This window comes from Chroicocephalus ridibundus, chromosome 7 (genome assembly GCF_963924245.1).
Source record: "Chroicocephalus ridibundus chromosome 7, bChrRid1.1, whole genome shotgun sequence".
Classification (NCBI taxonomy): Eukaryota; Metazoa; Chordata; class Aves; order Charadriiformes; family Laridae; genus Chroicocephalus; species Chroicocephalus ridibundus.
In genome coordinates, this window is record NC_086290.1 from 5029385 (window position 1) to 5055740 (window position 26356).

The 26356-nt window shown below is 40.3% G+C and overlaps 1 protein-coding gene across 3 annotated transcripts in view; it reads right to left on the minus strand.

Moving 5' to 3' along the window:
• ARHGAP15 (Rho GTPase activating protein 15) overlaps positions 1–26356 on the minus strand; it is a 339525-nt gene that overhangs the window by 151082 nt on the left and 162087 nt on the right. For all 3 annotated transcript variants that reach the window (XM_063340777.1, XM_063340778.1, XM_063340776.1), the window contains 2 exons: positions 16200–16298; positions 14168–14294 (listed from right to left, as the gene is read on the minus strand). In XM_063340777.1, the coding sequence (XP_063196847.1) occupies positions 14168–14294; positions 16200–16298 (226 nt within the window). The remainder of the gene's footprint in view (positions 1–14167; positions 14295–16199; positions 16299–26356) is intronic.

The following is a 26356-nucleotide window of genomic DNA, read 5'->3' on the forward strand; positions in this document are numbered from 1 at the left end:
GCTTTTCAACCCTTTCAGCAGTTACAGCTCTTTCCTTACAAGGTAGTACAAGAGTTACACTGCGAGGACACAGGAAAGACTTCCACTGAAGGTGCTTTAGGGTCTGCCTAAAATGAACATAAAACCACGAAGCAGACCAAACGCAGGCTGTGGCTTTTGTGTGAGCCTACCCTGTGGAGGCTGTTGGTGCCTTGTGAGAGATGCCGTGGGTCGGCCTCTTTCTTGGGCTGAGACGGGGTAATTACAGGAGGAAAAGGAAAGCCCAGAACGAAGCTATTGGTATATTTTGCCATGTATCATGTTATAATAGTTTATGTTGTACGTTTGACTGCTTACCTGAAAGCTCTGATTCCAGTATGGGGTCTTTTAGCATTGACTTTATGAGAACTTGGTCTTCTAATAAAATCAGCTCATACAGTTCAGTTGTCTAACAGCAGATAGAAATTATACGTTGTTCTCTCTTCCTTGCGCTACCAAGCTCAGCTTTGGACAAGGTGCAAGGTGGTCTGGAAACATCTCTTCTGGCTTTCCGCAGCACCCAGCGACCCTCCCTACACTCTGATGGTGGCTCCTTCTCATCACAGAGGCAGCATGAGGGCAAGATCTGGGTCAGTACGGTTATGATGGAAGTCCAAAGAGGACACACAGATGTGGTCACCTGAAGGCATGAGTAACTTGGACCCCAGAAATGAACAAGTGATAGGACGAGGGGAAACGGGTTCAAGTTACGTCAGGGGAGGTTTAGATTAGATATTAGGAGACATTTTTACACTGAAAGGGTTATTAAACATTGGAATAGGCTGCCCAGGGAGGTGGTGGATTCACCATCTCTGGAGGTGTTTAAAAAAAGGGTAGATGGGGCACTGAGGGACATGGTTTAGAAGTGGCTCTTGTCAGGGTAGGCTAAAGGTTGGACTCGATGATCTTAAAGGTCCCTTCCAACCTCAACAATTCTATGATTCTATGATTCTATGTCCTACATTGCTAGTGCAATGAGCTTGCTGCAGCAGGTAGCTGGGACCCCAAGTCCGCTTGGCCCTTGGAGGAGACCTCCAGAGATACCGCAGGACATGTGGTGACACTTAGTACTTCATCCGGTCTCCAGAACAGCTGCACTGGAACAAGCTGCCTGACCAGGCAAATAATTACTATATATCACAATCTTTTCCTGAAATAAAACCAGACCAGTCATCACAACAACTTTGAGACACTTCGATCAGCTACATGTGGGGTTTGCATGGGTGCACTGACCCTGTGTTTAACCAGCCATGGTTAAAACTCAGACAAAATGTTAAAAAGATACAATAGAAGACTGTTTTAGCTTTAAAATTAATGTTCCAGCTGACAAACTGCACAGGGACTTAACCTACTTTAGAACATATTTAATAGCATAATTTAGTCTCTAAAAAGAAAAGCAAAATAACTAATGATGGACAAATTTAGAGGTCGAATCTAGTTCAGATAAACATTCAAAAGTTCAGATGTTTAACCAAACCTTATCTTGTCCATGAAAAGCCTCAACTGAAGAGCTCTATCAAATATAAGCAAAGCACAGAAGATTGTGGAAACTTTTCCTTACAGAAGGAAAACGATTATCAGGAACCAGCACCTTATTGCAACACTCACGTGTTAAGCAGTTAAGCATCAAAGCAAAAGCAAAACATTTTCAGAAAACTGCTTCATGGAAGTAGTAATATTTGGATGAAATCCAATACAGAGCAAAGAAAATAATATTAAGGGGAAAGATAATACAAATGCAATTAGACTATCGACCAATAAAACTTAATCTATGCTTGATAGTTGAAACCTTCCAAGCTTAGAGAGAGTAAGGAAACTGGAGATCAGAGGACTCTGCCTTTTGAAGTCTTGCTGTCCAGATCCTGGGGACCATTATCTAGCTGAGTATTTTAAAGACGTTATGAATATTCTGTCACAGAATTAGAAAGTTTTATTATTACGAACGACCTGTAACTTGAGCAGGGACAGCTACGGATGAATTCCAAGTAAACAATTGTTTGGAAAAGGTGAATTCTGCTAACTTAGTTTTCTGGTCTAAAACCCGCAAAATAAAAGGTGTTTTTTTAAAGAACATTTTCGCTGTGGGTTATTAATAACAGAACGTGTAACTCTAATGGATCCTCTCCATCCTCACATTCACCAATTACAAATAATTTTTTAAAAAGTGTACCAGTTGAGATGAGACCACTGCCGTGTCTTGCCCGGCACCATTTCTCATGCAGCAGAAAATATCTGCTACAGTACCCCAGAGGAAAGCAAAATTCAGACAAATGATGCAGCAAACCAATGGAGTTTCAGGATCCTTTCATTTTCTTTCCCTTTTTCCATGTCACCACCTTGACTCCTATCTGCCGTAGCCTGTCCCTCACCTTTTCTTCTATCTCCACCCGTCAAGCCACTTGGGAAATTAACAGAAAAATTTACTTCTCTCATAATTGAACCCCAAATTCAACCTATCAGATGTCCCAAATCTGAAACCTAGAAAAAGATTTTTTAAGCAAGACAAACCTTCAGTTCGGAAATTCCTAATGTGTAACTTACATTAAGAGCAAAGTTGCAACAATAAATCAAGTATCCCACTGTTTGTAATTGTGCCTTAATATCAGTACTACCCTTGATCCATCATACTCATAGAATCATAGAAACGATAGAATCATAGAATGGGTTGGGTTCAAGGGACCTTAAAGATCATCTAGCTCCAACCCCCTGCCCTGGGCAGGGACACCTCCCACCAGACCAGGCTGCTCAGAGCCCCATCCAGTCTGGCCTTGAGCACCTCCAGGGATGGGGCAGCCACAGCTTCCCTGAGCAACCTGTTCCAGTGTCTCACGACGCTCACAGTGAAGAATTTCTTCCTAATATCTAATCTAAATCTCCCCTTTTTCAGTTTAAAACTGTTGCCCTTCCTCCTATCACTACACTCCCTGATCAAGAGTCCCTCCCCAGCTTTCCTGTAGGCCCCCTTTAAGTACTGAAAGGGGCTATAAGATCTCCCCAGAGCCTTCTCTTCTCCAGGCTGAACAAATGATCTCAATGATCTTCCGATAACATTGTATAACAGTTCAGGTATTACAGTGTTTTCGTTATTTCTCCATTAACTTTTAGTGCTATGTTTTGATTTTCATTCAAGCACGTCAACTGAAATGCCTTCATACGAAGAAAGGAAGGTAGGAGCATTACAGCACCCTAAAATAATCATCTTTCATTTTATGTAGACAGGACAGATACTATACACGTGTTTTCACACAATAATATATACAAACCTTATTTTTGCAGGAACAGAATTTTGAAATCTCTTGGAAACCATAGCAATGATACAAAGATCTAGATTTAAGTGAAGGTATCTATAGCTCAGATAGAAGACAGTCAAAGAGTAATCTTGAGATCATCGCCCGCACAACTTAATTTTTAGTCAACTTTCTGGTCCTTCCAGCTATCTCTTCCCAAGAGAAGGCCTAGGTGCTATTCAGGAGCCAGTTTACTCCAGAGACTCCTCCCAAAAGAGTATTATGGACAAGACAGCACCAAGTGTCCAGAGAAGGGCTACAAAGCTGGTGAGGGGCCTGGAGGACAAACCTTATGAAGAACGACTGAGGGAGCTGGGGTTGTTTAGCCTGGAAAAGAGGAGGCTGAGGGGAGACCTTATCAGCCTCTACAACTACCTGAAAGGAGGTTGTAGAGAGATGGGGGCTGACCTCTTCTCCCTGGTGACAAGTGATAGGACGAGGGGAAACGGGTTCAAGTTACGTCAGGGGAGGTTTAGATTAGATATTAGGAGACATTTTTTCACTGAAAGGGTTATTAAACATTGGAATAGGCTACCCAGGGAGGTGGTGGATTCACCATCCCTGGAGGTGTTTAAAAAAAGGGTAGATGGGGCACTGAGGGACATGGTTTAGAAGTGGCTCTTGTCAGGGTAGGCTAAAGGTTGGACTCGATGATCTTAAAGGTCCCTTCCAACCTCAACAATTCTATGATTCTATGATTCTAAGTTTCTTTGCATTTGCCATACTCTGCCCGTTAACTCTTATCCCAGAAGGCATTTTACCTTCAAGCATCATATTACATGTCTACATATCAGACACATTCACCATAATGTTTGAAAAGCACCAGGCTGGTGGGATGCATGTAAACATCATTTCATATCAGGCACACACACTAACTACACCGGGCATCACAAGGTGACCAGAGAAGATCTAAGGAAAAGCTTTATCTGATTAGGACCCAGCCAGTCTGTCCTAGAAAGAGCGAGCGTGAAGCGATGTGGACACAAGCCACATGTTCCTGCACTTTGAATGAAATCTTTTATTATAGATTCCCACCAAGTTAAAGGTAAGTTGCTCCTTTTTTTTTTTTATTTTTGTACCTTAAAGCCTGCTAAATGGAAAATGATGAAATCTGCATCTGGCTGCTCTCCTTTTTTGACCTGCCTACATCTGGTCACCTTCCCTTAGGCTCTGGGTCCTTGGACTGGAATATAACCTTCTTCAGCAAAAGTGATTATAAAACATTTTGGTGGTGTATTTTTTTTTTTATAAGTGTATTAGCACTGGAGTATTTTAAATTGTTTTAATTTCATTTATTTAAAATGTGCTGTTTGAAAAGGGTTGCTCAGAGTTATAAGAACATTACTTTTCCATATAAATTGAAGACCTTAAAAATTAATTACAAAAGCTGTTATCACATGTAGGAACATAGTTTATATGCTATAAAAAGGCTTAAGGCAGGCTTACTCTTTGGTTTTCATGGAGAATGCATTGGTTGCAAAAGATTAAAGGACAGCAGGATCTACATGTTCTGGTTGTTTACTTTTTATCTCTAAAAAAGTGGCCATGAAACAGATAAATTCAATCCCTAGGCTGTATCAGGTGAGTCATTTCCATACGGAAGAGTGAATTCCACTTCCCACGGCTGTGGGAAGACCTTGCCTGGAATATCCATGTGCAAGAAATACAGACTGAAACTGGGGCAGATTCAGAAAAGGGCTATTTGAGATGATCAGGAAAAAGAACCGCAGCCTATCATAGGAAAGATGGCTACAAATCTTGGCTGGCTTAGTCTACCAAACCAAGCAGGGGAAGGAACACGTATACTGTCTGTAACTCTCTTTCGGGTGGTACACCTGAGACAGAAAGGAACTGCTGGAAATAAAGAGCTAGCTAAACGCTGACACAAGAACACATTCGTACCACAAGTCCATTTAGGCTGAAAATTAGAATGCTTTTAGCTTGAAAAACTGAAGTTTTGAAACATTCTTCCAGCAGGAGCTGAGGGGCAAAAACATTACTACTGAATTTCATTAATTATGAAAGGAATCAAATGAGGTAGTTGTTTTCAAGAACTGGGGAATTGATTCAATGCTACAAAAAGTCTGTCTGAGGCAGATAATGCTATGTTACACTTTTCAATAACAGTAACGCAAGTGAATTCCTCTTGGGTGAATCTTGGGCACACTTAAGACAATGGCCAATGGAATTAATTAAATGGAGCCAAATATCCTTGGTGGTGAGGGGAGCTGCTCATATGTCATGGCGTTCTTTTCAGCATCAATATTTAAAACCGGCTAGTTGGAACCTTTTGCTTCATTGAGAAACCTTACGGCATTTAACCCTTCAGTGGTATTCCACCCTTTGCCTTTCGGAGGCAAGATCTCTTTATCTGGCACATCAGCAGGCAGCTGGGGGAACAAATAGGAGACCCTACGAAGCACATTCCTGTTTAAAGTGTTAACACGCCCTGTCCAGGAGACAGTACCGTGCTTTTGTCCATTAAATTGATCTTTAAATATTTGGGATTGCAGGTGATAATTTCAATTAAATACATCCTCCAACCTGGAAGGTCCAAACATTTAAATGATTTCACCTTGGGGAAAAAGGTGAATTTGGGCAGTACGTGTTCCTATCTAGAGCCTGATTTACAGTCTCGCTAATTGAGCTTAATTTAGAATTGTATAACCTAAAAACCTCCTTATTTCTGTCACATTCCTCCCAAAGTACCAGGAGGATTGCATCTGGATTACTTATAAATAGCAGTGCAACCTCAGAATACAGCGCAGTCTGAGAATCATTTTTCTGGCCCCAAACTTGCAATCAGGGTAGTCATCGCAGTAATTGCCATGAGAGGCTTCAGAATCAGGCTCACTGGAGTGACGGAAAGCTGGGCTAGCTCTTCCTTCCCAAAGAGCAAAACTCAGCAAGTCCTTCTGGCTTGCTCTAATTCTGACCTCTCTCCAAAGACAGTAGTCTTAAATATTTCCCGTTGCACTGAAAATTCCTGCATCTATTTAGGTTTTATCAGTTGTCAGCCTATGCTCTTTCCCCGTGGAGGAAAAATATGGAGATCTGCAAAAATGGAGCTATACTGACGACGCAGGTGATGGAGGGTCAAACAGATGTAACTGCCTGGATTGTCTATTGCTTTAAACTATAAAAATCATGACCTTTTGCACAATATACATCAAACTTTAGGTTTACTTCTGAATGTAAACACACATCTGCTTAGTAAGGAATTTAGAGATTGCACCGAACCGGTGCAAACCGTGTTGGGTAGTTGGGTTTACAAGGAATAAAGTCGGAGTAAATATCTTTTCTTCACATCACAGGAGTTGACCTCACTTACAGTACACGGAAGGGGCTCAACTGCTTGACTCCAATAATACCTAAAATGCTCGTGATTTCTTTGTGATTGCTTTTTCTGAAGCAAGCGTCTGTTTGAAACAACCGCTACACATTTTTTCCAAAATGTAGTTTCCTTAGGCGCTGTGTCAGTATGTGTAGTTCAGTAGGGAAAAACTCAGAGTAAACATGACTATCCCAGTCTCCGCTTGCCCCCACGTCAAATTCATCTTGAGTGCACACGTAGGAGTTTATTTTGTTAAGGAAAATATATGGTGTCTCTCTCTTCTTTGTAACGAAGAATAAAATATGGATTTGTAACTCCCCCTTTTTTTTTTCTTTAAACTTAAGTCCTTCAATAGTGTTTTGAACAAACCTAAAGAGATTTTAAGACTGACATTTTGTATTATAACATTCCCATGGGTCGTACGTACGATCGTCTTTAGTAAAGCTCCTTTCACTCCCAGTGGAATAAATATGCATTTTATTTCACTAATCTTGAAACAACAGGAATAAAGTTTACCCAGGTCTTTTATACCTCAGAGAACAAAACAAATACTACAAATCTTTAGAGAGAAAGGATATACGAAAGGGCTTGAGGTGAATGTTTCAAAGCAAATACTCTTTAAACGATGTGCAAATTATTTCAGCACTTGAACATGATTTATGAAAGGGGATTAGTCCACTGAAACAAGAACCCAGTTTAAACTGTTGGGTTTCAAAGTCAAAGATGAGAAGCGTTCGCTGGAAAAGGCAGAAGAAACCGGATAGTAATCTATAGTGGGGATTTCTGATTGATTTTCTTTAACTAACTCAATCTTACATTAGCTGTCACTGTCATTCATACTTAACTGTGGTGGGCAGTATAAAATACCTTCTTTTATGATATAATTCTCCATAAAAATGAAGTATGCAATAGTGATAATTAAGTAATAATGAGGTAATTAATAACTCAGTGACTAGCTCTCTATTTACTAGTATGCCCCATAAAAGAGCACAAGGAATGTGGAGCAATTAAAGATTATCCAAGCTCAAACAGATAACTTTTCCAGAGAGTTGTGTGTCAGTGAGCAGACCAATGAGTCACAGGTCACATCTATAATAATACATTATATTATATTGTAATATTCCCACATACTCTTCACATAATGGGCAAGAGCTACTCTTAAGTACTATAAAAATGATCACTTTTATGTAATTGTAAAGATTAATAAGTGAGCTAACTTCTCATGGTTCTATAATGACCCTGCTGTTCTAGTAGGTAAAGGAAAATTTAATGATCCTGCTCAGATATGATTAATATCTAACTTTTTCCTGACTAAAAATCTGGACTTGGTTCAATAAAAATGAATTAAGTGAACATGCACTGATTTCCCTGCCAAACGTTTATATGGAAGTTGGTTATGCCCAATTTAAAAATATGCTTTTTCAACCCAAATAGTAAACTCTGGAAGGATTTTGGAAAGTGAAGTAGAAATAAAACAAAGAATGAAGGAAACACTATATTATAATTGATGGAAACAGGATATTAAAATTCAGGAAAAATCCATTTTTTTTAATGAGAACTGGTCACAGCCAGTTGTGATTTTGGGTGCAACTTAATCTCCTCTTATCAGTGGAAGTGACACAATTTGTTTCTGAATTTGGCATGTTTTGTTTTCCAAAATGCCAATATTATTACTTCTTTGTTGCTGAATCAGTATTTTTCTAAGCTTTAAGAAAAGAGCATACCTACAGTAAATGAAGCAGAGAAACATGAGAGTAAAAATATGTCAAAACATAAGTTTAGTCCCTATAGTACAAATAGGAATGCTCCCAGCCTCCATAAACAGCATGTTGCATTTTCTTTTTGTGGGCTTTTTTTCCGTATCTGAAGCTGACTGCATTCCTGTTGATGCAATAAAAATAAATGCCACAAACGTACAAGCTGTAGAGTGACAAAATTAACATTGCAGTGGGAAGCTGCGTATTTGCATACAGTTTTAATTTTGCTTTCTGTTTTAATTGTTGTCATCGGTAATGCTGCACTAATATACATTACTGCTTTATATTTCTTGGGTTTATTAAAAGTGATAAAACTGACCTATACATAACGCTAACATTGTAATGTAATAATGCTCCCTAAATAGCATCCATTTGGCTTTGAACTTCCCATCTAACTAAAATAAATGGGCTGGGAAGGGGAAAGAATTCAGACCTCATCAGAGCTAACAAAGAAATGGAGTGATTTCCCACTTCTGCCGCTATAATTAGCCCCCTTATCACAGAAGTAACCCTACGTGGGTGAAGGACTCTGTTAGCTACTGCAAAATCCAGCCCTCAACAAGTTTGTCCCAGCCAGTAAAACCTCTCCCGACATCCCAATATGCGGTCCCCCAACCTATCGGCCTCTTCACCTGTTAGAAAGGAAGAGAGAAAAATCACAGAGGCTCCTCTCTCAGCACCGCCTGTAATTAGGTGGCCTTTTTCTAGGAACTCTAAATGACGCTTTCAACAAAAGAAGTTTCTGGCTCTTTTTTTTTTTTTTCTTTTTCTTTTTTCTGCTGCTATTACGCAGCTGAAGCTGTGCAAATACGTGTGTTTGTGCCCTGGTAACCATCCCTTCCCTCCGCAGAGAAACAATAGCCTCAGCAGCCCAGCGTTTGCCACAGAAATATCCAGTCGCGTGCGGGGGCAAACTTTAAACCCTCGAGCAAGCCCTCGGAAGAAGCTTTAACCAGGGAAGGAGCAAGCACCACGCGGAGCCAGAAAGGGTTAAAGATCCGCTAAATTCTCCATTTCTTCCATCACGTCCAGTGAGAGACCAAAATGGGTTTCTGCTGCTGTTCTTTCCCCCCACGCATTGTACACTCTTAATTGTCTAACAAACTGCATTCAGAGATGATTGGGGATGGTTTAGTAATGACTTAGGAATATTTACATGCTGCACGTCGAGTTTCATAATTCAAAATAAAGTAAAACAAAGTGAATGGAACAGAAAAGCAACTTTGGGTGATTTTAAAGCACACCCTGAGTCCTTGGTCAAATACTAGGAAGGGGGTGGCCTGACTTAAATTGTGTCTTTTAAGAAACCAAAGCAGACTTCAGAGCCCCCATGACAGCGAATACCTCCGAAGGCAAATCAAAATTAGGATCCAGAGGTTATTATTTTTTTCTTGGTTAAAAAGACGCTAGGAAGCATATTCCCCAGACACTGCCCTGCGGCCGTTCCCTGGGGAACGGATCCCAGAGCGATGTACCGCCCTTTGGGACTAAAAAGGCCCGTGGCTCCCTGTTGAAAGCGCAAGAGGAATTTAGGTAAGCAAAATATCATTATTTGAGTTGGCCGGTGGCCAGGGTGCCGGGGCTAAGACCCCGATCCTAACGAAGAGCGGAAAGGAATCCCAAGCCTGCCGTTTAATATGCATGACATGTCGGCTTTGCTGTCAACTTTTCCTTCCACCCCCTGCTTTTGTCCGCTTTTCCCACCTGTTGCAACTTGTCCTTATTCAGGCTGAGAGCTGGAATTGCCTTACTTCGATGTCGCATTGTGTCTGGCACAATGACGCCCAGACCCCTGACTACTCTTACTGAGACACTAGAGTGATGATGAATAGCAGTAATACTGCACAGCCCATCAAGACTTTCCTTTTCACGCGTATGTGTATATATATATTTAATTTTTTTGAAATCTTGGTGCTCTGGTGGTGGCACCTCAAGCTAGAATTCAAATATGGAGGAGATTTTCCCGTATCCGTCGTCGCAGGGCTGCATGACTAACCACCGGGTTTTAACTAAAGTGTTCTTGAAGATAAGAAAAATATGCGAGTAGAAACAATAAAAATAATGCAATTCAATCTTATCAATTCAGGCAGTTCCAGCTTTTATGTGGCAAACAAGGAGATCAAATTGCATTTATCTAATATCACAGATTTTTTAAATGTCTAAAATATTTAATTATTTTGCTTTGGCAACCTAAAGCTGAGGAACAGATTACTGTTCCCACTACATAAGGAAATAACTGACAACAATTAGTATTTATTCTTGTTGCTTTTGTAATAAAAATAGAATTCCATCACTTTCAAGGAAACCTAAAATATTAATAAGAATGTGATGAACTGAGTAAATGTGACGCCATAAGGAAATGATGGAGAACAGGTTGGAAATATAGTGCTTTGGGAATGGATTGCATTATCAAGCTTGTGATTGTGCATTTTGACAAGAGCAGCCCTCAGATTGATACGGTAGCCAAAGGGCACTCTTCCTACTGCGAAGCCGTTTGTTTCCAACGGGAAAGGAGGGAGTAGAAGGGGAATTGATCCCCTCTGACAATCGATAGCGACTCCAGCCCCGGCTCTTCCACAAGAGGTCACTCCTGAGTGACAACATTCACAGACCATGGCCAAAGCGCAAACCACAAAGCCACCAGGGACAGGAAAAGCAACGCTGAGCTTAGCGGCGAGTGCGGAGTTGGCTTCGTTGCCCACAACCTGACTGTCCCGGCAGCTCCCCTAGTCCGTACACGCAGTAAGGTCTCTTGGTTTTTGGAGACCCGAACGATTTCTGGGAACCTTGCAATGCACAGATCCTTTCCCTGCCTCCCATGTGCCGCGAGCAGCATCTCTCCTTCCCGTCTAACCCAGGTGCCTGGTTTCATGTGGTATAAAAGTAACGTGGCAGACTACCTACCAGCAGACCCAATTATAATTGGTACTAATTAGGAGGTTTTTTTGGCAACTTCAGGGGAAAAAAAACCCAAAACCCTACAGTCTGAATGATAACGAAATCATTTGGAAATTATCAAGTCTGCTACTAATTTTAAAAATTATCTGTTTGGAACAACACGTATTCACATAAAAAGGAGTGATGCTGCAAGGCAGTTTCCTTGCACCAAATGTATACATCTTCTAACGCGGGACGCTGCTATGGTGCAAAACATGTTCTTTCTGACAGCATTAGCTGCATCAAGTAAAACAGTGACATAGCTGGCATCATAAAATGAAGAGTCATCTCTTTCCGTGTATTTGAGAGCAGGATCACGGTTTTACATATTTCGGTAATGTTCCCCAAGGCCATCCTTGGTTTCGTCCTAGCTCACAAAAACTTCAATTAGAGCATGAGTTGAATCCAAACGGGATGAGAAGCCACTGAAAAGCTGCGTGACCAAGATGACGGACACTCTGTGAACTTTGGAAATTGAGCCTGGCAGTTTGAGCCCAAGTTTCAATGAAATCAGTGTCTACAGCTCAAAAAGCATAACTGAGAATTACCATTTGTCCTTGTAGTGTAAGCGGAAGCAATTAGGATTAAACATAAAAAACAAATTCCTGCTACTAAGTCTCTAGGGGCAGTCTCCCCAGTTTTAAGTTAACGGGCAAATTACTGGAATGCTTTGGTTAGAATATACCTGTCCTTTCTATACTTGTGCTGCCAAAAAACCCTAATGACACAGCAGTACCAAGTCTAAAACTGGACATTTTTTTGCATCCCTTAATATGTAGAGAAGGAAAATACGATTGAGTCTAAATTGTCAGAATATTTCGTTAAAGATTATCGGGGGTGGTGGTGGTCTGCTAAGACACATCGCTTGCTCGTCTTTCCTGTAAAACTGGAGGAGTTTTAAGCCATCTTTAAAAAATCTCCTTTGTTTGGATTTGGCATTGGCAGCAGTCAATAACATAAGAGCACTATAAAATTATAAAATCGTTAAACTTTGTAAGAACTTTACAAACACACTTGCAGATATTGCACATATCTTCTCTGTGCTCTGCAGTCAAACTGGACAATGAAACGACCACCTGTTAACTGCTAACAATGTGTCATTACCAGTTCTCATGCCTTTTTAAAGCAATTTTGGCTCTAGCTGCCGATAATTCTGGCTACGATACTTGTGTGAACATTAAGGGCACAGAAAGCCAAAGGCAGAAAACTGACAATACAGTTTGTGCTTAGACTACTAATAAGTAAGTGAATAATATGATTTTTCTAATTCCACATAATTGCTTGATCTCAAGGGGCCAAAAAAAAGTTCTGAATACATATTTTAGAAGCAATCCAATCGACGGCGTTTAAACGCAAGCTTCGACTCAGTGAGATTTCACAGCAGATATTTTCCCATTTTTTTAATAGTTTAAATAGCCTTTAACAAAACGGGGGTTATCTGGGATTCTCTAAGGTCTGAAAAGAAACGTAGACTAAGTCTCTGTCACTGCTCATATTCGCTTTTTCTGTTTTGTCTGACAAATCACCATTTAGAGATATGTGAGAAGTCTAAATAAATAAATAAAAATTCCCCGAGTGCTGAGACAGTTTATGGGCATTTTGCTATTAGCTCCAATAAGAGCAGAATCAGACCCCCAAAACTTACCGTGCTCTTAGTCTTATTTTTCTTCCTCTGAGAAATGCAACGTAACACACAGCACAAAGATATTGGGACAATTTTTCACAAGCTACATTCAGGCTACTTTGTATTTTATAACAGAAAGAAAACCCTTAAAAAAAAAAAAAATAATCTCCAAGATAATAGGAAAACAACAACAACAAAAAGCTTTGGTCTGCAAAAAGAGACTATTTAATGAATCTCTGCATTTGTGTGCGTACGCGCGCACGCACGTGTGCATATATTTATGATTGTGTGGATAATTATCGTTAAAAATAGCTACGTTGGGTCTTTTTAATGCAACTCTTTTCTTAACATCTAAGGCTTTGATCCTGCGCTGAAAGGCGTGCAGGCAAATTCCTCCACAGCACTTGGGTACCTATAGGTATCTCGTACCAGTGTGCGAGTCTAAAGCTGTCACGGCGCCTACGTTAGAAGCCGTATGTGAATCTCCTGCCACACAAAGAAGAAAAAACAAAGATTCAAGGGAGAGGGTGAAATTAAAAAAAAAAAAAAACAAACCCCAAACTGCTGAGTGAGTGATTCAGGGACGCCACCAGCTCCGGCGTCTACTGCCCACAGCGTCACCAGCATCTCAGCGCAGGCTGGGAAAGGAAAGTCTCAGTGGAGCAAAGCACATCCCTGCTAGTTTTAGATCACTTTCTTTCCTAATCACACTGACAAAAATCATCCTCGATCCCTGGAATTTACCTTCCGTAAAATTATAGATACATCTCCCTGATTGTCGGCTGCAGAGGACATGTCAGGTCTTTCAGCAATTCAGTGTGTAAATACACAACAGACAAAATTACTCTGGCAATTTGTGGTATTTCACTAAAATGGAAACAAAGCAACTGCAGTAGACCATTAGCATAGGACTCATGTTGCTTATTTTTAAAAATAAATGGCTTGAATAAATTTCTTTGCTGCTAAACAAATTTATTTTGCTTAGGAGAGAATGTCACCCTTTAAAAGTGTGGAGCTAGTAACTGTCTTTACTTAAATGCAAGTTATGTATATCAGCACAGAACACATTCAGCTTTAAAATTCGCAGTGATCTTCCTTACATTCTGTATGTAATAAAAATTATCTTACCCTGTAATAGCATAGTTATTTAAAAAGGAAAGAAAAAAAAAAAAAGAAAGAAAAAAAAAATCAGAAAAGGAAAAAGCCTTACTTAAAGATTTTCTGTGTTCAGGCTTTGGTTCTTTGGATTCAGTGTCTAAGCTACTCAGTAATTCAATGCTGGAGGATCTTCTGAGTTTGAACTCCAAATTTCTCGATGTACAACTCCGTTCTTTTGGCTGGGAAAAGAATACATACGTACGTATGTGCATGCTTTTAATAAAATTATTATTTGTAAGAATGAAGCAAGAGATTACAGAATGCCAGTGCAGAATCAAAAGCTAACAGACACACACAGAGCAAGTGATGCAGTGAGTATATAATTTAAGGAAAGTGTAATGCAAAATTTGTCATATGGCAGAGCTTTTATGGCCCTGACAGACTGATCTTAATTTCTGAGATAAATTCCCATTTAAGTGCAGAAAACAAAAGGCCTACTTCTTCAGGCTTTAGAGACCAAAATTATTTCCACATTGCAGGCTACTTCCAAATGATTGCAAAGAGGACGGTTGTTTAAATCGCCTTTCTGGTGTAGATAGTTACAGTAAATGTTCTTGCAAAGACAGTCGTTTCAAACATCTTTATGCATTTGGGGTTGAATTCTGCTTCGGAAAGGCGTGGGGGGGGCTTTTCTATTGCTCTAATTCACCGACTTATAAAGTGACGATTAGGGATTGTTAATGGAGAAAAAAGAAAAAGGAAAAAAGAAAATAAAACGTGAGATGATATTTTGGCTAATGACACGTCTCTTCCCATGGACTTTTGGTCGGGTGAGATTTAGCCATCCCCACAGCCTGGAAAGCTGCAAGGTTTTTACACCCTCATTCGAGGTTGTAGAACTGAACCAAAGGACAGGAATGACCTGGTCACGGAGCCCAACGTGGTGGCATTGGTGGCACCTTGTCCTGCGCACCCAGCGAAGGTCAACCTCGTCCGGGCCGAGCCCTTCGCTACCCCAACCACGTCCACGCCGTGCCCCACCAGCCACCGCCGCTGGGCTCCGCGCCACGCTCGGAGCCGCTGAAGCTGCAATATTACCTCAGTTACACTAAAAAAAAAAAAAAAATATAATAATGAAGTCTATTAGATGTTTAGCTGAATAACACAAAAAAAAAAAAAAAAAAAAAAGAAGGTGTTCTGAGTCTCCAGAGAAAACTCCACCCCAAAATCTTCGGTAGGATATCAATATCCTCACGCACCCAATGAAATGCACAATATGAAGACATACATCATCAGATCAAACTTTCCTTGGCTGATTATAGCCTCAGGGTAATATAATGTTTGTAGCTCTTTAAGGAAACAGTAGCCGTGTTCAGATTAACCCTTTCCAAGAGGCTGCCTCTGCCCGCTCTGCCAATTCCATCGCAGCAAAACCTCTGAAAAATGCAAGAAATGGGGATATTTTTCTCTCACCGGATTCTGCAGTGAACAAGGGGAGTCAGTGCCCTCTGAAAAAATATGTTCTTGGATCAGGCAGGGATAGGAGGAATTGTACTGAGAGTGGCAAAAAAAAAAAAAAAAAAAAAAAAAAAAAGAAAGAAAAAGCTACAGCTGAATCTGGTTTGGTAATTAAAAACTGTTTTAATAAAACGCAGCCCTGCTTACTTCTAGTAGAAAACCCCCAGCCTTCCTGGGAGAATAACAGCAATCAGTTACAAAGGAATATTATTTGCTAGTGTTATTCTTGTGAATAAGTAATACAAAAATTCATAAAAGGCTCAAATGTATTAATAGTTCTATTGAAGATTATATACTGTAGGCTGCATAAACAGAAAAATGCAAAAATTCATTAGTTATTAAGTGCTTGTGTGCTTTTACAACCCTCAGCAAACCAATGTCCTTGTTATTTCAGAGAAATAAATGTAGCGTTCCGTTTCGAGGCGAGAATCAAATGACATTTTTGTTCAACAACCTTGTTTATCTGACATTTTTTAGTAGATTTGCATACATATTTTTACATCCTTCAGAGAAAGGAATGTCTAGCTAGCTGCTGACTGCCTAAAACCTGTAGAGATGCCTAAGCAAATGAAGTTGAAATTGCTACATCTTAATTAATAAAGGTAACAGCCAAAACAAATACATACCAATCTGTCAATTGCATTTTTGATAGCGTGGAACCAATCCAATATGAGAAAGTCGATATCCGACTGGAGGAGGAACTCATTTCCTGACACTGTCGTGATCTGGGGAGGACATGGGTGCAGACAGGTAAGTAAAGCACACACCAGACAGATGATTTCCTCCTATTTTTCTCTCCTATCCACCCAAACGCTTTCCCTTTGTCCCCAGAATTGTCTCCTGGAGTGCTGAGTTACTGAGGAGTTTTGAACCTCTGTCTGAAAACTGTTTTGAATATGTCACAACAAACGAGATATTGTCTCAGCAAGGCAACCCCACAACACAAAGAGCGCAAAAATAACGGGAATGTGACAAAAGTTAAGAAAAGCCAGGAAATTCGGTGTTAACAAGGCACAGTTCAAATGTAAATCAAAGCACCCTGAAAAGAAATGAATGCAATGTGGGAATTAGTTCCCGTTCTTTTCAGTTTCCATTTCTCTTTTTGGTATTCTTATTTTTATATCCGGTACCTCCGTTCTCAGATTTACACATTTATTATATACCTGTGATTCCAGAGTCCACTTCCAAGCGTTTTGGTAAAATTAATAATGTCACTCTTTTTCACATGAAAAAAAAAATACCATCAAAGATGGCTGTAGCAGAGTAATTAGGAGCCCATTTATCATTAAAAAAAAATTCCCCAGTTTGTCTGAATAGAAGTCGATTTACATTTTTGACCCACTCACTGGGAATATTTATCAAAAGAATATTCATTCCCCTGATAATGCTGTTTCGCTGCCTAACAATGTTTGGTGGAAATATGCATGCACATTCTCTTGGTCTGAACTTCTGTAAACCACCCTCATAATACTGATACATCACTTTTTTTTTTTAATATATATATGTTTTCAGTGGAGCAGAGCTCCACGTATTTTACGCAGCAGGTTGAAACGACCATTTTACAGATGGGAAAACCGAGGCACAGAGCTGGGAAGTGCTTTGCCCCAGGATTATTGAGCAGAGTCCAAGTGCATGGGGCCACGGAGCATGATCCAGGGGACGGTGATGCTGTGTGTTTGCAGACAAGTGAATGGGGGGTTACGTCTCCACCACGTTGTGCAAGGGGCAGGAGCTCGTCCTACCCGTGTTCCAAACTAGCTCAGCTCCTGACAGCTCTGAAACCAAAGAACCAAAGTTTTTTCCTTTTTTTTTTCTCCCCCCCCCCCTTCTGTTGCTAAATGTTGCTTGTGCAAAACTCGCTCTCGTCGGCACGTGGGCATCGCACACCCGGGTTTTGGTGTTTTGGGGATGCAGGTTTAGTCTGCACGTTGGGATTCTCTTTGCGGTAAGGACCAGAACCTTTTCAGGTTCCCGGGGAACAGATGAACACAGTGGACAGCAGAGATTTCTTTCTGACCAAAGCATGAGGAAAAGCAGAGCAAAGCCGTTAAGACCTGGCACAGCCTATTTATGTAAATCCATCAGCCCAAAGTGCTACTGTTTCACCGCATCTGCCCCACGTCAAGAGTTTTTACTAAAGCATAAAAGAAACACAGATCCTCACCAGCCCGGGTACTCCCCGCATCTTAAAACTGAAATACTACCAGAGAAAAGAAAAAAGTAAAAATAAACAAATAAATAAAAAAGACAAAACAGCTTAATGTTTTATTAATTGTTCTATAACCCTCCCGTTATTGAGGAAATGCCTGTAAGGAAGGTTTCCAAAGTCATCAGCATTAAGGAAAATCCCGTCAGCGCAGCTCCAGCGGAGACATCCTGTGAGAGCGCTGCAGAGAATGTGGGAATGGTCCCCCGGCGTGGGCTCGGAGGCTGCCCGGCTGCAGATGTTCATCCCATCCCATCCCGTCCCGTCCCATCCGCACCGGCCAGGAGCAGACCTCCAGCCACCCCGCAGTGTTCCCCGTGCGCATGGGAGAGTTATTTATTAGGGAAATTTTAATTCCCTTGTTAGTCCACAGCCATAAAGTTAATCACTACTCACACACTCACCGTTCCCTTTATCAAAAAAAAAAAAAAAAAAAGTCAAAATCGACTTAAGGTGAGCAGTTGAAAGAGCTGACCTCCGGTTCTGTGCCCGGCTCACACGGCAAGGTTTGGGTTCAAAATATATTATGTTATATCACAATTTATTAATGTATACGTGCAGATACGAATTAGACTAAACACAGGCAACAATTCAATCTGATGCCTCTCTCCCAGTATAAACAAATCATTATTAAAATTATAAAATGGAATAACATTTTCAAAGTAAGAGCAACATATATAATTAGATTTACTGTATTTCGAAGGCTTAAAAAGGACACCACGTAGTTTAGTCTTCCGTTCGGTAAATTCAGGCTTTATTAAAATCCAAGTATTCTGCACTGCATAAACATTTGCACTGTATGATATGCAAAGGAGATACTCCATCGCTAACAAGACCAAAGCAAAATGCATGTTGAAAGTTTCTTTGTCTGAATGTGTTATTTTGATAATCATATATTATCAGTGCTTTATGAGCAAATCTGTACAAACAGATCATAGAATGAAGGGAAGAGAATGCATTTAAAATATACTTTCTGTAAGATATAGTTCAAGTCCTTTTCTTTCTTTCCTCAGACTAATCTTCAGAGTAACTAGACAGTTTCAAGAAGACTGCTACTGCTCTCTACAGTTTAAATGCATCCACTCCTTAATTACACTCAGTAATTGACTTTGTTCTGCTCCATTCCAGTCATTCACAGGAAAGCAGTTCCAAAGGCTTTGGCTGGTAAATCCCATTTAATGTGCAGGTTTCCTATCCCACTTTTATATATTACCTCCTTAGGATTTCTGATAAATGGTTCTTGGAAGGGATTGCTAAACCATCTTTGCACTTTGAACAATCGAATTTTCAACACCCTTGGGAAAAGACATCAGTAAAGAATGCTAGCTTTGACTAAACCTTGTGATTGAACAATTTATGATCACAGCCCTAAATGATGTATAACTAACAACGAGCATAAATTGTTCAATATTCAGGCACGCTAACACACCGTCCCTGTACCAGGCACTGCTGGAACAAACAGAGGGACAGGAGAAAGAAATCGAAGACAAATCTAAAGCAAAAAAAAAAAAGAAAATCAAGTGCTCTAGGTAGAGCTGCCAGTCGCCATTGTGCCAGGTACTCCACTTATTTAAATATCTCCTGAAATCCCTCTCTCTTTGCCATCATTTTTGCAAAGGCTCCACTCTGGAATTAGCATTACCTTACCAGGCAGAATTACGATGCTGCCGTCAGCAATAAATACCCACAAGGAACGACAACTGACGTTAACCCTCTTGTTTGCAAAGGGTGTGCCCTTCGGGTTGCTTATAGAGGAGACAGGACACCTGGATTTTCTCTTGCTTGCTATAGTACTTTGGCAAAATCACTTCAAAAGCTGAATCCACCCACACGGTAGTTTTACAATGAACTGTAGTACAGTCCTGCTGTTAAGCATTGATCCGCGGGAAATATCGGCTCACCGCAGGTAAACGTGTGTTAAATTCAATACGCTGCTGGGCTGCCAACAAAGTGTGGGAAGGCGGGGGTGGGCAGGTGTGAAACACTTTTTATGATATGCTCCTTGTGGCTTATTAAAGATTTCTCTTGTCACCTTATAAAGCTGCAAATGGAGGGGTGAGCTTCTTTTGCATGTCACCATAATGATGTACCGAGGTTGTCTTCAACAAGATCCTATGTTATTAAACAAAAAGGTGCCTATATAGCTCCAGGAAATACGGGACACCGTATCTAATTAATACCATTACCATTTTATAATACATAAATACACCTTGGAACCTACCCAGGATCAGCAGTTCTTAAAAATCCTACAAATGATATATTTTTCCTGTGTTGGGCTGTGCTCTGGGACACGCCATCGTGCCATGCATGGCCTTGTCCCTCCAGGACTTCCGAACTTTTACAGATCACCTGGGTCACCTTTTAGAACATGTCTCAGAGATTCTTCCCTTTCCCGCTATACCTACACCAACGGGAAACGGGAGATAAAATACAGAAAAAGTGACAGGGGATAAGCCAAGGGGCTTCTGTCCGTAATCCTCCTACAAACTTTGGTCTGGGGACTACTGCACTGCTGTGGGGGGAAAAAAAAAAAAGTCTCCTTCATGGTATCCTTCTAGTGCTTTACCAATATCCAGTTCTATAGACGCATTCATTTCCTACATTTATTTTAGCTGCAGAACAGGGATGGAGGCAATTTTAGCAATCCTACTGATAGGCGCTCTATGGAGATATGGAAAAGGGCGATAAATTCACACAGCAAAACAAAAATACAAAACCGTATTATTGATTCACTCACTTCAAAGTGTACTTATGCATCTCTGGTGGCTATAACTATTATTTGCGGTGATGAACTATTTTCAGACAATGCCAAGAACAAACTTTAATACAGGAAGTGAAGAATCCTACAGGGAAGGAGAAATGCAGCAAAAAAACCCCAACCCTTCACAGCCTCTACCCTGCAGCAAAAGGGAACGGAGTGAGCAGCTCGGGAAACGTATGGCTCACGTGTAGCTCACGTATGGCCACCAAGAAACCACCACACGGTTCTTATTTCAGCCCAGGATTGAAACAAGCCATTGTTTAACTCCCTCCAAACGTGGGACATCCGGAAAAAAAATGCTGGATTATTTGGTTAAAGCTTCATATAACCTACCCCGATGGTTCAGTGTTGGATTATTGGACGCTTCTGGACCGTGGAAACCCCACCAGATGCTAATCCAGTGCAGAATCCAGTGCATAAAACCTAAATTTTGATGTCCCCTGGGACTCCCACAGCTTGTGGTGAGCGCTAAGTGATTTAAACTTGGATTGACGGATACCTCTGCGTGCAGAAATTCAATAAAATGTGTTCCTCTTGTTGCACTGTGCATTGGGATTGCTGCCCTTGATATGTGTAGGGGAAAAAAAAAAAAAGGAAATGTGAGTTGCTGGAGCATTTCTAGCTCAAAAGCTAACGCTCTTCCTCCTTCCCACTGCTCCCTTCATCTCACCTTGCTTTCTCACAAGGTTGTGGTTTTTTTCTGATCTTGTTGATTATCCTGATTCCCATAATGAAGAGGAATCTAGGCTTTTCCCTCTATTTTCCTGAGGTATTTTTTGCAAGGTTGGATCTAGCCACTCAGCCCACGTTAACACCGAACACGCCACTCTCCATCTGCATGGCAGCCACCAGGGCTGGGAAAGGAAAGGTGGGAAGAGAGTCAAAAAGAAAGGAATAAATAAAAAGACAGGCAGATGACTAGGATTTTTCTCTCTCTTTCTAAATATTCATTAAAAAAAAATTAAATCATTAGAATATAATATAGCTTGAGAATAAATACATAAAACATAGATACTCATGTGTCCACACCCACAGTAGAAGTAGAATTAATTAAAGTTGGGAGACACTATGCTCCTTAGTGGTTTAATTAGCTGGATTTGAATTAAGCAGGGACAGCAATATGTAAGTTTTTAAAAACATGTCAAAAGTCTAACTGCATTTCTGGAAGTTGATCTCAAATTCTTTCTCACAGATAATCCAGTCTCTTGGCCATGTTTATGCTGAATGAGCGAGCAGCAGAAAGGATAAATAAAATATCTCTGTGCCGTACTGTAGCGAGCTGAGAGTCTGACATTCAAGAAATGCAAATAAAAGAAAACAAAAGGATCAGTATTGAGCTGCATTATATCCATACTGCATCACATACCCGATACACGATTCAGCCTATCAACCAGAGGTAGTCATGGTTATGCTGATAGTTAAAGTACTTAAAGGACTCGGAGATGTTTATGACTACTAAAGAAATTTCATTATCAAGCAGATTGTCTGTCTCATATTACAGTCTGGCTTTACCAATCTAGCAGTCCTTTGGATGTCGAGCAAAGTTAACATTGAAGTGATGGGGAAATATCAGCTTGAAAGAAAAGGTCTTCAACCAATCTTTCAAAAAAAATTATATTTGTTAAAAAATTTTGTGAGAAAGTATCTGCCTTGTGTTCCCAATGTTGCTAGATGTTAAGTAAATATATGCTGATTGCAAAAAAGTTGCTTTGGCAACTCTCTTATTAAAATGCATTTGTAACCCCCATCTGTCATGAAAGTTTTGAAAAGTTTGTTTACTTTGGATAGCCGCCTTATCCAGGGTTACCCCAGCATACAATGATAGCAGTCTTCAGAAGTTGTGTGAGGAACAAGCCACTGGGGATCCATTTTTGTTTTAATTGGCACACACAAACACTTTTCTGGTCTGTCAAAAAGATCAAGCTAATATGCATGGCGGGTGTTATATTCTCAGCTTTTGGGAGTAGTAAAGCTCCCTTTATTTAAGTAATTTAAATGATAGACTGCAAAAACTTTGCAAGTCAGAAAAATGTTTTATACTTTCTTTGGGAATATTTGTTTTAAGCAACAGAAAATGTTCTACATATCTAAAGATGTTGAACCTTATGTTATAATTACCCTGTTTCTTCTGACTCTGTAAAAATTACTGTGAAAACCAAGCCTTGCAAAGAGGCAGCAAACAGATCCTGTGTTTTCACAACTTCTGCAATATTAGCAATTGTAAGACCTGTCGCTGCCAGATGTTTATGAGATACGTCTTCAGTTGTGTTGCCTCGTGCAATCGTGATGCCTTGCACATCCATTCTCTGGAAAACTTCACGGGATCATTGTGTCAAAGAAACCTTCTCATATAAAATAAGTTGCTTTTCGGTGAAATTGGCCTAGTATTTGGGGTATACATGTCAATGGCTCTGAAGCTGATTCAACAGCCTGAACTCTGGGGTCAACCTTCCAACAAAGAACAAATTTTTAAATGAAACTGTATTGTACCAGGGATGAACAAATGATTTTTTTTTTTCCCTGGCGGTCCTGAGTCCTGCAGCATAACTTGGTAATAAAATAATGAACTCTGGGACTATTAAGAAGAAGAAAAGTCTTTGAGCCTAATGTTTCCCTTCTGCTGTGCAATGAACTCATACTATATGCACCAGTTTCTATTGAATAACATTAATATTAGCAAGGAGAGAATCAGGTCTTCTCTCTGTATTATAAGGCAAATCTTTTCCTTTCCTTCCTGGCTGTGAGGAGTCCCCGTTGCAGAAGAACTGATTTATATCACTTGTAAGACAGACACTGAACACATAGGAGGTCACGATTAAAGCTGGTTAGGCCCTAAGAGAGCAAAACTTCTCCTTGGATTAGAAGAGGAGCTCAGGCTGGAGAGTCCACAGAGCACTCCTGGAGGGGGAAAGACCCAGTGCTCTGCCCAGGGGTACTGGGGCGCTTTCACTGATTTCAAGGAACAGCTTGTCATGTCTCCCTTTTTCACCCACCAGTCCAGGTCTATATTTCTTGCTGTCCTTGGAGATGTGTGAAAAGAAAGCACATGTTGTTTGAGTGAAGGGGAAGGTGAGGAAGAGCGAGTACTTTCTGCTAAACATCCAAGGAACGTACTGGGAGGAAGTATTTCCTGTTGATGTGCTACACTGTCATTATGCCCCATGTGAGACACAGCTGGACTGCTTGGTTTGGCATCTGAAAAGCAGGAGTTTCCTTCAGAAGGCGATGAGCAAAAAGGAAAATGTGAGACAGGCAGCAGATGACCATCCTGGATGTCAGACGCCCGCGCAAAGCCTCCCATGTCCGCCCTGCCCATGCCACCCTCTGGCCCAGCCCCGTGGCTCATCTGCCCTGGCTGCAGGAGCAGGACGGGTGGACTTCTGCCCACCAGTAAGCCAAAGTCAGGGCAGATGGAAGTCACCAGACTTGGGAAGCGAGAAAGAAGTATCCCCAAATCCATCCCAAAGCAGGGAAGCAAAAGATAATAAAGACACAACTCAGTCGTGTCTGTGCATAGCGGGAAGTAGGGGAATAGACAATTGCACATTTTGCCCACAGATGAAGAACTAAAGGCAGTGTATGAATACCTACTGCAAGCCACTTTTCTCCTTGGGGTAATATTTTACTGTTATTGCCTTTGCAAGCTGAAGCCATATATTACACAGCCACACACAGAGATATTGGCAATGGTTTCGTAGAGAAGTCCCGTCTTTCTTAGTTTTACCAGCTGGACAATACCTAGTGATGAATGGTCCTCCTGTCCAATTTTATATGCATGTTATAACGCTTTATGATATATGTGAGTGAGACTCAACATGATAAGTCCTTGTAACAAACAAAAATATCAAAGGGAGAATGAATGCTCTACTTTCAGTACAAGCAAAGATATATATTTTAAATATATATGTGCTATGTGTAAAGATTTCATTTTGTTGACTCTTATTTTAGCCAGAAATTTATTCATCAGTAGCAGAGCATTTTACGGCTACATTATTTGCAGGCAGAAGCTGGTACTGGCTTTTAGTATTTCATTTACTGACACATGTCTCCTATTAATAAGTGCTGAGATTGCACAATAAGGAAAAAGAGATGTTGCTATAAGTACCTTTATACTTATTGTAACGTATTTGGCCATGATTATAAGTGTTTATAAAACATTCAAGAATCGTTCCTTGTCTACTTACACTAATGAGAACACCTGTTAACTTTAGAGCTGCACAGACTTATTTGCATTGAATTCAGGTTTTTGCATACTGTACATCACTTTTTGAAACAATTAGATGTTTACAGAGAAATATAGCTAAAAGAAGAACAGCAGCTTGAATGCCCTCCAGCCCAAGTCAATGCTAATCCTGGTTTGAGTGAAAAGCAGAAATCTGCTGAATTATAATACTGACACAAATTCAGTTAGCAGTGAACAAAGGTGTACCTGCAAATCCTCTGATAGCAGATGTTACTTGTGGGGATTGATACCCGCTGTTGAATAAAGCATCTCTTGGAGATGAAACAGCACTACTGAATGGGATTTTTCATTGTTATATTTACCATTTTCTTTTCGTGCGGATATTTTCTTTCTTCTTTTTTTGTTGGGTTTTTTTTTTTTTGAGAGACTCGGAACCTCTCTGTGTACTGAGCATGTAGAACACGCGGTCATTTTCCAAAATAGCTGTTTACATTATTTTATTAACTTGCCAAAAGCCAACACGACACCACAAGAATCCTCCTACTGCTAGAGATCCAAACCACCATCTCTGCAGTAGCCGGTTTTGTGGCCTGGGGCAAGGAGGCAGGAGGTCCCTTTCTGTAAAAACAGGTCTACTGAACGGTAAGTGCAATATCCTGCTGCTACACGACCATGCCAGCTATTGTTTAATAACAATGTAAAACATCAAAGTTGGTCCATGATCCGAACAGATACTCTGCCAGCTGTGTCAAGTTCCTAAGTGTTGCAGGCAGGAAAAATACAACAGTTATCATCTTTCCTCGCATGCAGGGCGCAAACAATGCCTAACATCGTTGGTTTGCCTCCTTCCGTCTTTATTTGTAGGTAAATATTAGGAAAAGCTAAACAGGACGAAAGATGTTTTGAATAAGGTCATTATATCTATTTAAGAAAACAAACACTTCCAACTACAGCAACTGAAAAGATTTCCATTTTAAAAAAATATTTAGTGTTTTACTGAAAATGATGCTGTTGAGATTTGGGACAAAGATGAATACGTTTTGTCACCCAGCTGAACTCTCATTTCTAAGGAGTCACAATTCTTGGTAGAAAACTTTCATGGGTGATAACATACATACAATTATTAACTAAATACTGAAGAATATGGATATTTCAAATACAGTTCCTAAAAGGCTAGCAGGCTTTGAACCTTTCTTACACAGCTGTGGGGTTTTTTTTTTTTCATTTCGAGGTAAAGTTATTTTACATAATAAGCAGCATCACGGTACGCATAGTATGGAGACGGCATTTCATTCAATGAATATCTTCTAATTTTTGAAGTTAGAAATTCTTGTAATCTGAAAAAACTGGAGCTTTGTATGTCTCCAAGTTCTCATGGTCGTTTCAAACCAGTTTTCAAGTGTTGGAGGATGCTGGGAGTTTTCTTTAGACATTCTGCAACTGCACTGGCAGCACTGGAAATGCACTGGCCTTTAAATTTACCAGCTGTTCTATATAGCAGCGTAGTAATGACAGAAGGTTACTCCAAATGTTGTTTAAAAACATCACGCAAGCAAAATATCAAATTATCTTTTCACAATAGGTGTCTGAGGAAAGAAGAATATAGCCCAGAACTCAGTGAATTTTTTACACT